Source organism: Rhincodon typus, chromosome 14 (assembly GCF_021869965.1).
Source record: "Rhincodon typus isolate 14 chromosome 14, sRhiTyp1.1, whole genome shotgun sequence".
In the NCBI taxonomy this organism is placed as follows: Eukaryota; Metazoa; Chordata; class Chondrichthyes; order Orectolobiformes; family Rhincodontidae; genus Rhincodon; species Rhincodon typus.
The window spans coordinates 41,898,824-41,916,128 of record NC_063345.1 but is presented as its reverse complement, the minus strand read 5'-3'; the positions used below and the strand labels follow the sequence as shown (position 1 = coordinate 41,916,128).

At 38.5% G+C, this 17,305-nt stretch overlaps 1 protein-coding gene across 1 annotated transcript in view; it reads right to left on the bottom strand.

Moving 5' to 3' along the window:
* The window catches only part of si:dkey-251i10.3 (uncharacterized protein LOC553498 homolog), a 41,077-nt gene extending 25,131 nt beyond the window's left edge, over positions 1 to 15,946 (bottom strand). Inside the window, exons 1-8 of the mRNA XM_020511658.2 lie at positions 15,785 to 15,946; positions 11,214 to 11,289; positions 9,322 to 9,392; positions 8,812 to 8,876; positions 5,595 to 5,734; positions 4,674 to 4,829; positions 1,622 to 1,741; positions 433 to 527 (exon numbers count right to left, since the gene is read on the bottom strand). Coding sequence (XP_020367247.2) covers positions 433 to 527; positions 1,622 to 1,741; positions 4,674 to 4,829; positions 5,595 to 5,734; positions 8,812 to 8,876; positions 9,322 to 9,392; positions 11,214 to 11,289; positions 15,785 to 15,822 — 761 coding nt within the window. The 5' untranslated portion in view covers positions 15,823 to 15,946. The remainder of the gene's footprint in view (positions 1 to 432; positions 528 to 1,621; positions 1,742 to 4,673; positions 4,830 to 5,594; positions 5,735 to 8,811; positions 8,877 to 9,321; positions 9,393 to 11,213; positions 11,290 to 15,784) is intronic.
* Between the last annotated feature and the right edge of the window lie 1,359 nt (positions 15,947 to 17,305).

Here is a 17,305-nt window from a genome sequence, read left to right as displayed (position 1 = left end):
GCTCCATAATCACATCCACCTCAAGCTCCATAATCACATCCACCTCAGCACTCATTACCAAATTCAGAATTTTCTGTCCCCACTGGGCTCAGTCAGAAGCTGCTCCAAAAAAAAAAACACCTCATAGACATTCGACAATTTTCTTGTGATCCTCTACCAACCTAATCTTCCTCATCTACTTGCGTATTGAAGTCCCCCATGATTATTCTAATAGTGTATTTCTTACATGCCTTTTCCTTCTCCTGATTTATGTCCTGCACATTGTTAGTTCTCACTTCCATGAGGCTATGATGTAAAAGTACTTTGAGTTGAAGGGTGTAAAGAAATATCAATGAGCAGGCATCTTTCTCCAGAAGAATTCAGCCCAAATTTTATCAACTGAGCATTAGCTTCTCTCAATTATAAAACTAATTCTGAATCTGAAAGTCTTACTTTTTGCTCTTGATTTTCTTTGATCTTTTTGCTTTAGCTTCATAGTAGGACTGAAGGACCCTTGCTTTCTGCAGCTCAGCTCGACGTTCCTTTGCCTTAAATGAAACAGAAAACATGTTCTTATTCTCCCAAAGAACGTGGATGCTGCTAACTTCCTTAAATGCCCTTGGGAAGGTGGTAATGAGTTGCATTCTTGAACCGCTGCAGTCCTGGGAGCGTGGGTAAAATCCAACCACAGTACTGTTAGGTAGTTCCAGGATTTTGCCTCAGCAGTAAAGGAATGGCAGCATAGTTCCAAGTTTCAAGTATGGCTTGGAGTGGAACTTGCGTGGGATGGCATTCCCATACATCTGCTGACTTGTCCTTTTAGGTCATAGGGGTCCAGAAGATGCCGTTTTAAGGAATCATGACAAGTTGCTTTAGTACGTCTTGAAGATTGTACACGATGCTGCCACTATGCATCAGTCAGGGAGAAAATGAGTGTTTGCAAATGGATAGCAAACAAGTTGGTTCTTTTACAAACTGCAGGTGCAATCAGTTAGGCAATAGGAGAACATTCCTTCATAGTCCTGACTTTTGCCTTGTAGACAATGTACAGGCTTTCAGGAGTCACAAGGATAGTTATTCATTGCAAAATTCCCAGCCTCTGATTTGCTCTTGAAGTAACTGTATTGATACAGTTGGTCCCGTTCAGTTTGTGGTCAATCATAACCAGCAATGGTAATGCCTTAACGTGCCATTGTTATGGGGAGATGGTTAGATTCTTTATTACTTTAGATGGTTGTTGTTCAGCATTTGTGTGGCATGAGTGTTACTTGCCTCTTTTCAGCCCAAGCCTGGAAGCTGTCCAAGTCATATTGCACAAGGACACAGGATGCTTCATTATCTGAGTCACCACCACTGGAACTGTACATTGTAATATCAGCAAATATCCCCTTTTCTGACCTCAAGACAGAGGAATGATCAGTGATGAAACAGCCGAAAGTGGTTCAGCCTCAGACACTACCCCAAGGAACTCGTGCAGCAATATTCTAAGACTACTGGTCTCCAACAATCCATCTTTCCTTGTCCCAAGTATGACTTTGGAGTCTATGGAGCAACGGTTCATTGTAGCTCAGTTTTGAGCACAAAGTAGGCAAATGATATAACTTCTCTGCAACACGTGTACATGCTTAGATATTAAGTGTACCTCCTCTAGGCTCATAGCTCGGACAGAAGCTTGTTCTGCAGCTGTCAATGCTGGAACAGTCACTGGCTGCTTGTTCTTGTGAAGCAAGCTGAAAATCTCCTGTTCCAAGGGTGTCCGTGCCTTGAATGAACAAATTAAGAACAAATTACTTTGTAGAGACAGACATGAGTACATATTACATCTCACTTGTGAAATTAAAAGGAAATTTGGTTGCACGTATAGCAAGAAGGCTGGACTGAAAACAGCAAAATTTTAAATTAAGACACCACTCTCAGATTGGAAAGACAGAGCCATTGTTGAGATTGATCTTAATCATTTGATACATGAGTGTTCAAGGCAGAGGAATTGAAAGATCCTCTGTGAAATTAACTAGAAACTCAAAATTGCAAATGACATTATGGCAAATTGTGATAATGGTTATGAAACAATATAGAAGAACAGAGATGAGCAAGCACATTAGCAAAATGTAGAGAAAATGGAAAGGAATTGAATTGTGACGGTAAGATTTTAAGCAATGCTTTTCTGTATAAGACCATGCTTGTAGACCAGTCTAAAAACAGACAAATGGAATCCAAGGACATGGCAAATTCACTAAGGTCTTAACAAATATGGAAGTTATAGTTGTGGACCGACTTAAGATTTATTATTATTCTTTGAAGGAGTAGAAAGTGCTTTGGATAAAGGAGGCCTACAGATGTTACAGTACTTGGATTTCCAGGAGAATTTGATAAGGTGCCTCAAAAGGTTATTGGTATAAATAAAAACACAATGTAGGAGATAACATATTAGCATGCATAGAAGATTGGCTTGCTGGCAGGAAACAGCACTCTTGTGGGTGAGTCTGGAACTTTCAGAATAGCAATCAGGAAAATCTTGCTTCTTTCAGAAGAATTTGCAATTTTGCTTCAGGAGGCAGTGGAAACGGGGTTAACAAATATTTTTAAGACAGGTGGATAGATTCTTGTTCAGCAGGGAAAGCAAGGGGAATCAAGGGTTATGCTGATGGGAGGGTAGCAGTAAATGGGAATAAAAAAATTCAACTTATTGAATCTTGAAGCGGCTCAAGGGCTGCATAACCTTATTTCAAAGTCTGTACTTTTGAAGGACAATGGTAAGGTTAGGAATAGTTTGTTTCTGCACATAGCAGTAAAGAGATTACAACGTGCAGATAACAAAAGAATAAACAGAAAAAATATCTACAATCCAGGATGATTGTTAAAAAGTCTAACTGCTTGCTACAGACTATACTGAAACATTGAAACCAGAAAGAAATTGAAAAGTTAATGATACTTTTTCAAGCAAAGTTCAAACGTGGGAAATTGGAATGAGTAAAATATCACTGGAGACAAATTCATAGCTTATTTTCTAGTTTTTAAAAACATCTCTCATATGACCATTATTTATACGCAAGTTCAGAAAGGGAATGTCAGCTAGTTTTTTCATGACAGAAAGCATCACAAAGACCAATTTTGTCTTTACTCAATATTTACACATGCACTTTGCAACAAGGAGAGATGCAAGGTCATAGAAATTAACTTCTAATTAACCAATTAGAAGTTAAACATGAGATTAAAAAAAAACTACCATTCCTTGTCCGGAGGATCTTCCAACTGATTTGAATAGCTACGTGCTAGCTCTGGAGAGATCAACTAAAGTCACCATTAAGCACTGAAGTTAGAGCCTTTCGATTTATTTGGCTCAGCTGGCTATTGCCTGAACTGGACAGACATCAAGTGAGTCACATATCATATTTCTACTCAGCTATGATGTATATATTGCAGAGAAAGAATGTGCACAAAACAAAATTACTGAGAGAATTGGATATTGCTTTATGTCATTGATTTCCTGCATGCTGAATTTTCAGTTTTAATGACTTGACTGCTTCTGAACTTTATTATTCTGTATTAGTACAGGAAATACTATCCCATAAACAGGTACTGTCTTATGGGGCAGAGAATTTTCTTGCATTATTTCCAGACAGTTTCTCCAAGACATTTCTTGACATAATAAGCCTTTGGTGCTTTTCAATAATGAGGGTTGTGTCACTAGTGTCTGCTCATATTGTTTAATGTTTTATTCGCTCAACATGGAGATAAATGACCTGGATGAGTGAACCAAATGCAACATTTCCAAGTTTGCCGACAACAAACTGGGTGGATTATGTTGTGAAGAGGATGCATGGAGTTCAATGTAATTTAGACAAGTTGAGTGAATTGGCTACATAGCAAATGCAATGTATGTACAATGTGGCTAAGAAAGGATTTACTTGCCAGAGAAGGAATGTAGCGGAAGTTCCCTATATCGGTCTAGTGAACATCAGGACTGTCCTAAAGAGAGATTGGTTCAAATGGGCTAATATTCACTGAAGTTTAGAGTGATGACAGGGGATCGGATTGAAATGTATAAAATTCTAACAGGGCTCTGCAGGCGGGGGTGTTTTCCCTTGTTACAGAGTGCAGAATTAGGGGATTCAGTCTCAGGATATAGGGTTGACCATTTAAGACAGATGAGGAAGTGGTGAACCTGTGGAATTCTCTAACAAAGGAAGGCTGCATATGCGTGTGTTGTTTTTTTTGAGGGGGCCAACTGACTGAATATATTTAAGAAAGAAATAGATACATCTTTAGATCTTAAACACAACTAAGGGTATGGGGAAGAAAGTGAGAATATGCCACTGAAATAGAGGATCATCCATGACCAAACTGAATATTGCTGTAGGCTTCAAGTGCTGAATGGCCTGCTCCTGCTCTTCGTTTACATGATTTTATGTTTGAACAAAATGCCTACCAAAATTGCACCTTTTTTAAAAAAAGCAGATGTTACATGAGCATCACTAGCAAGTCAATAGACGTATGAATGCTTGGTCTTCATCCACAGGAATTTTACGATGCTGTGCTGGGGCTTTGGAAAGTGACATAACATTTCCAACTATATCTGACCTATGATTACAGGCTGACTGGGAAATTTCATTTTTGGCTTAATTCATGTTATGAGCACAACAAAGCAACTCTTTCCAGAAAGCATCTTCTACAAACCACATACTGTACCATACCTTCCAGCCTGCTATCATTTCTTCCACTGGTTTGACAGTTAGAGGTTCTGCATTTAGTGGAAAGACGAGCTGTTCTGCTCTCCGGTTCTGTAGCACAGTATGATTCCACTTTGTAACTGCTTTTGACGTTTTCTCATATGCCAATGACCTTTGAATCTTTTGACAAAAACAAACAGTTTAAAAATGTTCAAATAATCAATCCTTATTGATAAATTGACAAAGTTGAAATAATTTCAGTTTTATGGGTATACATAGTTTATTTGATAATTACCAATATTGTTATGAAAGATTGTTTTCAGAGTGTTAGAACTTTAATATCTATTATATACCTACCAATGTCAAGAAATGTCTTTCAGGTACTGATGACCATTCAATTCATTCAGAACACTTGATGGTTTTATCATGTCCATCATACATACCTCATGTACTACTAATGTATTAGAACTAAGCTGTAGATCACACAACTAGGCAATGTTTGGTCTAAACTGCTTGACTATGCAACAACCCAGAAACTTCCCGCAGGCTGAGCACAAACTGACCTAATTTGAATAATTGTACACATATGGCCATACAAAAACAATTTGAATGCCCCACACACTTAAGTGAAGAGACTGTACATTACAAAGTAGATTGGAGGGAACATTGCTAGTCGCTGACTCGAGAAAACTGAGTGATGTTGACATGTTTGTTGTTATTTTTCACTAAAGAGTCAAATCAAATGATTTCAGCTTACAAAAAAAACCGAGAGAGAAATCACTGATCTCTCTTATCTGGAAGATTTTCTCAAACATTTTTGTGTTTTTAATCCATTTGATACATCAATTTATTGCTGACCATGCTGGTCAGTATTGCTGATCATAGCACATAACTCATCACAATTCAAAAGGCAACCCTAGCTATATGAATTCTAAAATAATTCACCTTTTCAGTTTGCTGTTTGCTTAGAGGTAAGTCTAGGGTTTTGTTTGTCTTCTCAAATGTCTTGAGCTGTTTTTTCACAGTACTCAGCGATGGTTTAATGGTTCCCAGCAGATCTGATAGCTGAATCTTCTCATTAGCACCTAGAAGAAAGTGTGCAAGTTGACTAAATCAATTAAAAATCTTCAGCACAGCGACGAAGTTAAACAAGGAACAATTAACAAACCTAACATAGGGAGGTGATGGCCGAGTTGTATTACTGCTGGACTGTTAATCCAGAGACCCAGATAATTTTCTGGGGACCTGGGTTCAAATCCTGCCACGGCAGCTGGAGTTTGAATTTAGTAAAAATATCTGGAATTAAGAATCTAATAACGACCATGAATCCATTGTCGTCGGGAAAAACCCATCTAGTTCACTTATGTCCTTTAGGGAAAGAAACCGCCATCCTTACCTGGTCTGGCCTACATGCGACTCCAGATCCACAGTAATGTGGTTGACTATTAACTGCCCTCTGGGCAATTAGGGATGGGCAGTAAAATGCTGCCTGGCCAGCCCTCATCCTGTTAATGAATTTTAAAAAAATCATTCAGCCAGAATGAAATGATGCTGTGCGTAATTTTGTTCATTGGTTTATATCCTCAGAAAAAAAAAAACAGTAAACCTCTCCCCAGACTACTTGGGTCACAAATTTTGTGTCACTACTTGTGTCACAAATTTCCTCCTATGTTTGCTGCAGCAGCACACCAGCTATCTTCTCACAACATGCTTTGATAATTGTCTGCAGTCTGCTTGAGTGTTGTAAAAGGAGGTAGAAATTACAGCTGAAGTTTCTCTTTTTTTCCCACCAAATGTCAAAACGCATTCCACTCCAGAAAGTGATGCTGCATGGTAAACCAGAACAGCAATGCCATTAAAATAATCAAAGCCACATACTACCCTGAACAAATACTACCACTCTGCAGCTATTGCTAGGTCAAAATTCTGGAATCCTCTATCCAATATTACAGTGAGAGCAGCTCTGAATGCATGCTCCAACATTACAGTTATCCCAAGAAGACATACCATCTCAGTTTTCTACAATATGCAATATGAGGTCTTAACAGCAGCAACCACCTCTGGCTACTAAACTATAAAACAAATGTAACCCTTTTTCCTTCCTTAACCCAAGGGCAGTACAAGCTTGATGGATACATTTTATTGTGAGCAGTGGAGAATTGTGGGAGATAACTCTCTAGGGCCCATAGTAACACACCCATCACAAAGCTCCCCAAAACAGAACACTGAAATTGAAGAACAGTCATACTGGGTTTGAAATGTTAATTCTGTTTTTCTCTCCACAGAGAGTGCAAGACATGCTGAGTGCCTCCAGCGCTTCTTGTTTGCAACTGTAGTATTCTACTGCAATCCAAATTGAGCTAACTTGGCATATTACAAATCAAACCTGGAATTTTCTTTAGCCCAGCTCCCTAATGACAAACTGAGAAAACACCTAAATCATAATTGATTTGGTCAACGTTAGCTCCAGATTAAGACAGTTGATTTTGCGATGTTATCAATCCATTGATTCAGAAGTTATAATCAGGAGTTTGAGGTAAAGGTACTGCTCACTACCTTGTTAAAGACCATATGGGGCAACAACATTTGATGATTAGATGCACATGGTTAAATGGGGAAATCAGGTCTGGAGTCTCAGTCCTTCAGATTTTAACCACTGTTAAAAGATTTAAAAACATGTAACTTTATCTTTCTCTCAATCTCATCTTTCTTTTCCTCACATTATTTTATTTCTTGAACATGATTTGGCATTGAATCAACTATTCTAAATTGCAATACCTAGTTCAGGCACTGCATGTCTCAGCAAGAAATCTTCATTCTGATGAAGAATTTTACACAGTTGCTTGCCCTGTTCAAACAGATCCCAGATCCCCTGAAGAGGGTACCAAGCTGTTTTGGATTTCTGATTAAGTTCTACTGTAAAGGTTCATACAAAGTCTCGCCTTGATTTATGGTTATATTTAAGCGCAAAGAATGATTGACATGGTCAGTTCAGCAGACTGCACAACGTAGGACACTGACTCCAAGCCACTGATGGGGCATAGTATGCTTATTAAGATGATATCTTATGGCAAGTGTCATAAGATGCAAACCCAGATGCTTATCATAACAGGAAATAGGTATCAGGTCATTTTAGAGACATTCATGTATTCATCACATTTGTAAAAGGTAGCAGGTTTACAATTACAATTCAGTACATTCTAACTTCAACTAGATTTCAGAGATGGAGATTGAAAAGATTAGTAGGTTAAGAAACATCGGCCAGTCTCGTCCATATCTTAGTTGTCGTTGGATAACTTGGTAGCTGCTTTTTGACTGCCCTCTCTGTTACTAAATGCTCATGTGTAGCAGAACCTTAACCAAGCTAAAAAATGGACTGCAAAAACAAAAAAAAAAAAAAAAATTGGGTTTCTATTACTTTTTATTTGATTTATTATTGTCACATGTACCTAGGTTTTGCATGCAGTACAGGCAATCCTACCATAAAAAGTGAATTAGGGTAATAGAACAGAGCAAAGAGTGCAATGTTACAGCTGTAGAGAAGGTGCACAAACAGCGAGCTCAATATTAAATTTAAAACATGAGGGGTCCATTCAGGTGTCTAATAACAGTGGGGAGGAAGATGTTTTTGAATCTGTTGGTATGTGTGTTTAAGCTTTTGTATCTTCTTACAACTGGGGTGGGAGGGGTCTCTGATTATGTTGGCTGCCTTCCTGAGAAAGCGAGAAGTATTAACGGAGTCAATGGATGAAGGTTGGCTCGTGAGATGGACTGGACTGTGTTCACAACTCCGTAGTTTTGTATAGCCCTGCACAGAGAAGTTGCCACACCAAGCTGTGATGCATCCAGATAGAATGCTTTCTATTCTGCACCTATAAAAATTGGCAAGAGTTTTTAACAGACATGCCAAATTTCCTTAGCCTCTTCAGTAAGTAGAGGCATTGTTGTGTTTTCTTGAAGCTTTCTGGTCTAAGCCAAGGGAAGCTGTTAGGCAACCATATCAGTGGGTGCAGACAGAATAAAAACATTTGAAACAGAGACAAAGGAGACCAACAGGCAAAGAAAATTAAAAGCATGAGTGTTTAATACATGGCAGCATCGTTACGCGCGTTCATGTTGACTTTAAATGTTATTTGTGCAGAAACCTTTTTGAGTACTGTACCTTCTGAACTGACCGTGAATTCAGACACCTGCAAGCTGGCTTCTGTCCTCTCTGTCAACTTCGGCCTAAATTAGAAACGAAAATAAAAGTCTAATAGTTTACTACAAGTAAATGTTTTCATATTTTTATGAAACACTGCTCAGAAGTACTTCATTTGGATATTGATTTTATATTAATTAAAGATGTAAGGGCAGATATATAGAATGATGAAGTGATTAGTCCCAGTCCTAAATATTATGAAAAGTAATTACACATATACAGAATGCTGCTTTACTCAATATATCAAGATAAACTTTTAAAGCATTGCAAGTTCACTGCAAAAGACTAATTTAGCTGTTGTCTACAGCGAATGAACAATACTATTTTAGATTTTAACTGAAAGCTTCTCAATAACAAGTACAATTGCACTCTTTATCAGGGCTAATATTTGTTCAATGATTTATAAACACTATATGACAAAAATTTGTGTCTGTTTTTACTGTGGCTTGAAAAGACCCTTGATGTCCTTACTTTCTCTTGTTACCGAGGGAACTAATTGCCTCCAATAATTTTTGATGCCTCCTCTCATCATCACTGGCATCCTGAAAGACGTAGAAATTAAAAACATGAATCAGTGACTCCATGAAAAAGATAACTGTAGCAATAGATTAAGCCACCAACAGAGGTGTAGGTTCAAGTTTTTCAACTGCTCCAATTTAAGATGTTTCCTGGTAGATAATGACATCACCACTATTACAGAATCTAGGACTCAGCCACACTGCAAATCAGTACAGCTCAATTCCATTTCTGATCATGTTCAGTCATAGATTCCTTGAACAACGAGGGGCAGTGCAGAAGATGTTGTTCAAGTGATATTTAGCTCCCCTAAGTCCACACTAACTGTATGCACAAGCTCAATGCCTAACATTTTCAAGTTTTTATAACCCAAAATATGCATCATCTAAATCGGAGGTTTTGCACTTTAGCAGGTAGAACAGAGGAGCTGAATATTATTTAAATAGAGAAAGACCACAGAAAACTATGGGAGAGGGATTTGAGGGTCTTCGTCCATGAATCATAAAAAGCTAGCATCAAAGTTCAGCGGGTAATAGGGAAGGTAAATGGTATGTTTATTTCAAAGGAAATGGAGTACAAAAGCGGGGAGGTAAACTATACAAGGCACTAGTCAGACAACATCTGGAATACTGTGGATATACTGGTGTTGGAGGCAGTCTACAGAATGTTCACTAGGTATAAAGCAGATATGGAGGGTTGTCTTATCAGGAGAAGTTGAGCAGGTAGAGCTTGTCATCTATGGAGTTTGATTTGAGTAGGTTGGGCCTGGACTCAGAATTTATAAGAATGAAATGTAAACTATTCGAAACATTCAAGATTCTTAGAGGACTTGTCAGGGTAGGAAATATTGTTATCCCTCATGAGGAGTGTCTAGGACCACAGGGTGTAATCTCAGAACAAAGGGTCACACATTTAAGACGAAGATCAGGAGGAATTTCTTCTCTCCGAGGGTAGTGAAACTGTGGAATTCTTTGCCGCAGAGGGCTGCTGTGGTTGGGTTAATAAGTATATCCTAGGCTAAACCTAAGATATATCCTATATCCTAGATAGATTTTTAGTCAGTAAGTGAATCAAGGGTGTTCAGGAAAAATCAGGAAAGTAGAGATGAAGATTATCAAATCAGCCATGATCTCGTTGATTGGCAGAGTAGACTTGATGGGCTGAATGTGTTACTTTTGCTCCTATGTCTTATGGTTACCTAATTCTGTGTGCATCAAATCTTTCTTCAAAATATACTGATCTGAATGTAAACCGAGATACTCCTTAACCTAAAGGCTGTAGCAACTACTGAAACAGAACCAGCAGCAGTGAAAACTTTCTTTTAAATACTAGCACACCAAGAAGTTCAACAATTACAGAATAAAGAAATGTAACAGATAACTGACAGTTGTTGAATTTCCAATCCTCATCACCTATGGATATCCATCAGCTACAATCTGATCATTAATTTCAAATTTATCTCACTGTTTCTATTAATGTGGTTGGTGGCTCCTGCTATGGACTTTAATTTCTCAAAAATGAGACAAATATTCCAACGACAATCTCCTTTTAATTTGTGTCATCAAGCTTCAAATGTCAAGAGATTTTCTGTTTCATTATTTATCATCAATAAGGCAAGAGTACTAAGAACAGCTCTTTCCATACCTTCAGTGTCTCAAACTTTAAACAAGGTAAAGTGGTGAATAAGACACAGAAGCATTAAAAAGAGTTACATAAGCTTTACTGTTCAGATTTCTGACACTTGGAGCACACGTGACCCCAGAGCCAGAATTGGAATATTTCTGTCTTAGAGTAACAAACCAAAGTGACGGTTTAAAATAAGCAACTTCCAAGAAACAAGGTACTACCTCATCCTCACTGGCAGTCAAGGCATGTTCAGTGTGAAACAAATCCTCTTCTTCCATTCCAAGTGAAAGTAAATCTCTGAGAAAGAGAAAAATACAAGGTCATTGACAGTCACACAGATTGAATAACTCAAAGCTGAAACATGTTAAAAAAGAACAATCTTGTTTCAAAAAAAAAGGGTAAAATTGACATTAATTAAATTATTCCAAAGTGCAAGTGAACTTCTGTCAAACATCTAAAAGTTTTATATTGTACGCTAGCCAAGAATAACAAATCAATTCTTGACCCCAGTTTTGTAAAACTACGGTACTGCTTCCACAGGTAGGGAACACCATCTTCAGGAACAACAAGCATCAAACAATGGCAGGCAGTCAGTCATTTTGCTGTTTGACAGCTTCAGCTCTTTGCCAACACAAATGGACTGACAAAATATAAAGTACAGTGCTGTTTGAACAAACCACCTCAAATAAATATATCTTATACCTGAACTACAAAAACGCAGCTGACAACAAATGGTACGCTTTTGACTACAGGGACAAACAAAACTTCCAAATAAACATGTCCAAGTAACAGCAGGATCTTGCATCGTCAGAATCTTCCAGCCCTGATTTCGCTCATATGCATGAAGAACAACGCTAGATGGAACATAATTCAACAGAGGAAATTGTTCAAAGAGTCACTTGTCACTCGCCTAAACAGACCTTGAATGCTGAGATCACACCCAAAACGTACTTACATATTATGTGAATTTCTTTTGAAATTGAGAGACAAATCTTCCTTTCTTCACAGAGGAAGATGAAAAGAAAGAATTTTGAAAGGTCTGATTTACCACACAGGCAGCAGTGAAAGAATTACACCTACATCACAGCAAACAGACTTGGAAACAGCTCCACGTTACAGAATGGGAAACAGATCTCAGAGCAAAACTGCTTTTGCGGGTATCTGAGGACATTTATTATTAATCTGACTATAATGTATACTGAAAGTAACACGATCACAATGTATGTAGAGGTTAATGAAGCTACCAGGTAAATGGTAATGAAAGACAGGTACTGTATCATTCTAACTTATCAGTCTGTTATATTGATTAACAACTAAGAATCCATCTTGAATTATCTAAATTTCTGAATATGTGAACTTAAATAACAGAAAGAAATATGGCAGCACAACAGAAATACAAAAGAAAAACACACATCACCTCTTACAATAACCTTATACTCTCTTGTGAAAACAGCAATTGTGTTTACACATTTATCAATGAAATAGCCCCAGTTTCAGTGGAAGTCCTTCATATAGGCAGGTTGTTAAAAAAAAAAATCTGTTGAATATGAAAACTTCAGACAGCCCACAAGAAAATATTCTCCAGACTAAGGAAACACCAAAATTAAAAGGAAGTAGTTACTGCAATCCTGGTGACAGGTGGATTTTGAGAAGATATTTTTAAAGAAATGGCAGTGAGGTACAGCAAAGGAACTCCAGAATCTAGGACTTAAACATTGCTGAAAAGAGAACCTGTTGCCAGAGCATTTCATCATAGATTCAACAGAACACATGCAAAAATGCCACACTTCAAAAAAATACAATGATTTATATTACTAAATAAATAGGTGCTAGGGAGGAATACATATACTGAGAGATCAGAATTAGAGGAAGAGAGAGTTGAAGGGGCTGGATACAGAACTGGACAAGATTGTTAAGACAGATTAGGAAAAGGTCATGTATGATTGAATGATACTGATGACATAAAATTTATTATCAACCTTGTAGGTCAGCAAAAACATGGATGTTGGCGAGTGGGAGTTAGCTGCAATTTTACTAATTGGATTTTATGGATTGTGGAAAAAGCAAAGTGATACTTGAGCAATCTTTTACAGAGGAACACAAGTTTTAGCACTGAATGGAATACAAGGACAGAGGTGCCACATGGCAGGTTCATTAGCAAATTAGAAGTGTTTGGAACGAAAACAAAGTTGCTGGAAAAGCTCAGCAGGTCTGGCAGCATCTGTGAAGGAGAAAACAGAGTTAACGTTTCGGGTCCGGTGACCCTTCCTCAGAACTAGGTCAAACACTAGGAGTGACACTGAAATTAAAGTTGGTGAACAAGAAGAGAGATTGGAACGGAAATCCCGTCGGAGAGAGGGGCAGAACTTCTTCAAGGTGGGCATGCCTGGAAGAGACGTGGCAGTGAGTTAAATACTAAATAAAAACCAAAAGAACTGCGGATGTTGTAAATCAGGAACAAAAACAAAGTTGCTGGAAAAGCTCAGCAGGTCTGGCAGCATCTGTGAAGGAGAAAACAGAGTTAATGTTTTGGGTCCGGTGACCCTTCCTCAGAACTTGAGAGACCCTTCCTCAGAAGTGTTTGGGATTGATGGGTACTTGGCACAGATGAGATTTTGGCTAAAGGATAGGAAAGAGACAGTAGGTATAAATGGGCTTTTCTCAGACTGGAGATAAGTTGAATGTTGTGTTCTCCACAGATCAGCGTTAGGACCCTTGCTTTTTCTGACTGATGTAAACGATTTGGAGATACGTGTTGAGGGCAAAATCTCTACATTTGCAGATGATACTAAGCTAGGGAGAATGGTGAATTGTGAGGATAATGCCGAGCAACTTAAGCGGGACACTGGCACGTCGGCAATATGGGCAGACGTTGGCAAATAAAAAAAAATCAATGCAGAGAAATGAGAGGTAATACGTTTTGGTGGAATAAAGACAGAAAGACAATACAGGCTCAATGATACATCTTTGAGGGGAGTAAAGGAGCAGTGGGACCTCAGGGTACACATACACGATTCTGTGAATGTCGCCAGGCAAATTCAAACATTTGTTAAGAAGGCTTATAGGATGCTTGGGTTTATAAATAGAGGCACAGAGTATAAAAACAAGGAAGTCATGCTACATCTCTACAAATTATTGGTCATAATACATTTGGAGTATTGCGTTCAGTGCTGGACACCTTAATTAAGGATGAAATTTAAAGCCCTGGCGAGAGTTCAAAGGAATTAATGTGGTTGGTGGCTCCTGCTGTGGACTTCAATTTCTCAAAAATGATACAAATATTCCAACGACAATCTCCTTTTGAATGATATCAGGAATGAAGGATTTTAGTTACAAGAAAAGATGAGAGAGACTGGGCTTGTTCTCCTTAGAGCAGAGAAGAACAAAAGGTGACCTTATTGAAGTGTTCAAAATTATGACAATGTTGACAAGGTAAAGAAGGATAGTCTATTTCCACTAGTTGGTATGTCAGTAACTAGGGGTCACAACTTCAAGTTTGTCAGCAAGAGAGCTAGGAGCGAGATGAGGAGAAACTTCTTTACTCAGTTGTTAGGATTTGGAATGTGCTGATGGGAGAGTGGAGGAGACAGATCCCATAGGAGGTTTCAAAAGACAGCCAGATATATATTTGAAAAAGATACAGTTAGATGGCTACAGAGATAGGGCTGAAGAATGGGATAAGCTGGTGACTTTTACAGAAACCAGTACAGACATGACAGGTTGAATGGTCTCCTCCCGTATTGTAAAATTCTATTATTTAAGTAGAGACGGGAATATCCTTGATAATGAATAAACAGGGTTCAAAACTTAGATCAAAGTTGAAAAGAACACCAAAATTGTGAATACTTTGGTTAGGCCTGAGACACTGCTAGGGAAAGGGAAGAGGCTCTTGGAAAGAAAGCAGAGTCTGTCTGTGAGGTTGAACTGAAGACTGTGTTTTTCAATGGTAAAGTGGAGAAAGTAGACTGAAAACAAAAATGAGTAACAATTGATCTTTGAATTGTGTAGGATGGCTATGCTGATCATTGCCTTTGAAACATGAACAGTACTTTGCTCTTTATTGGACTTGGTAGCACAGAAAATAATATCATAATCAAAATGAAGATGACAAAAATCCTACTACTTCTGAATATGTAACTAGGAGTGATATGTGGATTGCAAAAGAATACTGGCACTTCGTTAGCATTCTGTCTAAGGCATCAGCATAATTAATAACATTTTGAAGCAGAGATTTTACCGCAATCTTGTCCTAACAAAACTCATAACTGAAAAATTTGTTTTCAGGTGGTAATCATTGAAGAATTAATTCTGATGAATGCGCCTAAAGAACGTATTCTCTTCACCTGGTCTATTGTGTCATATCTCTAAAAGAACTACTTGTTCAATTTGCTTTCCAAAACTAACTTGTTCCAACACCTGGGAGAAACGCAACGAAGCTGCTGAAAATAAAGTGTGCCTCTGTCAACAGGTGAAGTTGCTTTGGTTGAAGGGGCGAAATAAGGCTCAGTTCCACCATATGCTGTTTTGCCCCCAGCTGCTAGCAGATGTAATTTTATGTCTAGAGATAATCAGAGTCGGTAACGTCACTGACTAAGGAGCAATTTGACTTTAGCCCAGGGGAGTGTAACAGCTTTGCAGACCGTTTTGGTGTCACCAACCTCTCCGAATTACTGGCTGATGTGTCTTCACCGACAGGCGCCCCCCCAACTGTCATAAACATGCTGCAGGATCGTCGAGAGACGCCACTCAACAGACCAGTCCGGGATGCCGAAAACTAGAAACTCCATCTTACCTGCACCGTCCTCTCTCTTCTCCCTGCACCGGCTCCATCTTCTTCTTCACCAACTCTCAGGCCCCGCACATGGATTCAACTACCGTCAAGCGACACACTTCCGGCAACGGCCAACGGTCGCAATGAACAGGCAGCCTGCCGTAAATCTGCCCCTGGCGTAACGGTAACCATGGAGACAGGCTCATACCTTGGCCCAGAGACTGAGTTCAGCGACCCAGACTTGCTGCAAATCAAGCTTATACTGTCACACGTTACAAGAACAATCTTTTCAGATCACTTAGGAATGTGGATTGTAATGTGAAGCAGGTCGAGGGCATATAACAATCAAGTGAGCCTTGTAATTTAAAAATATTTTAAGTATTTTTTAAAATGAGAAAATAAAGAAATGCATCAAATTAGGCTATATAAATTAGACTCTGAAAATCAGACTGTTTCCACTCAATAAACAGGATCAGCCGCAGACGTTTAACTGCTATGTGTAAAATTTGGCTGGAATGATTGATGTTTGTTTGTAAGCTGTAAACGTAATTGTTAAAAATGACAAAAGAACAAACTTACAACAGAGATTTGCAGTATAACTGTAAGGACCTACTTGAACAAAACAAATGTAGGAAAGTAGGTGTTTGAAGAAATACAATTTGAGATCAGCCAATTCAGAAATACTATGACACACCTCTAGAGCACGTGGGACCTGAACATAAGCCTTCTGAACTTGGGGAAGGGAATGTACCACTGCTCCATTTGAGTCCCACAAAATACAATTGTACATATTTGTTAGTCAACCCATTCAGACATGTTATTACATCCACAGGGAAGATGGGATTTGAACACAGAGGTGACACTACTAATGTGTCACAAGACCTGTGCATATTTTTAATCACGCTGTTCAGGTGTGTTATGACACACTTTTTGAACCAAATGAGACCTGAACTAGGACGCGACCACTACACCACAAAAGCCCCTCAGAATTCTATTGTAGACATTTTCTAATCAATCTGTTCAAAGATGTATACACATCTATGGAGCAAGTAGGTTTTAAAGCCAGGCCTCCAGTTGCAGAAATTGAGGCATTATCACTACACCACATGTAATTTTACCCTTAGTGTACTGGCTGGCTTGCGAAGTGATGTGACCTCTACCTATGCTGTCAATGCCTTTGTGCACGGTCATTAAATACATATTACTTGAAACATGGTGTTGAAGCAGTTTGCCTGAAAATATGCGAATTTTAAGAGCTGCAAGAGAGCTGAAAGAAACTGCAATGAAGAATTTTTTTTTAAAAAAGGCCATGCATTTTCCACTTCATGCTGCTGTGGAAATGAAAGAAGGTATGAAACAGAATTAGATAATTTTCCCCGAATTTGAGTGGCAAAACAATGAAATAGCTACAGACTTAATTTGAGCAATTAAGTGTAATAATCCATCTATGAGTACTAAAGAAAGAGAGCTACCAGCTGTTTGTGGCTTAAACCTCTAAGGAGAACAAATACCAGACAGAAGAAATTTTACAAGTTTTGAAGA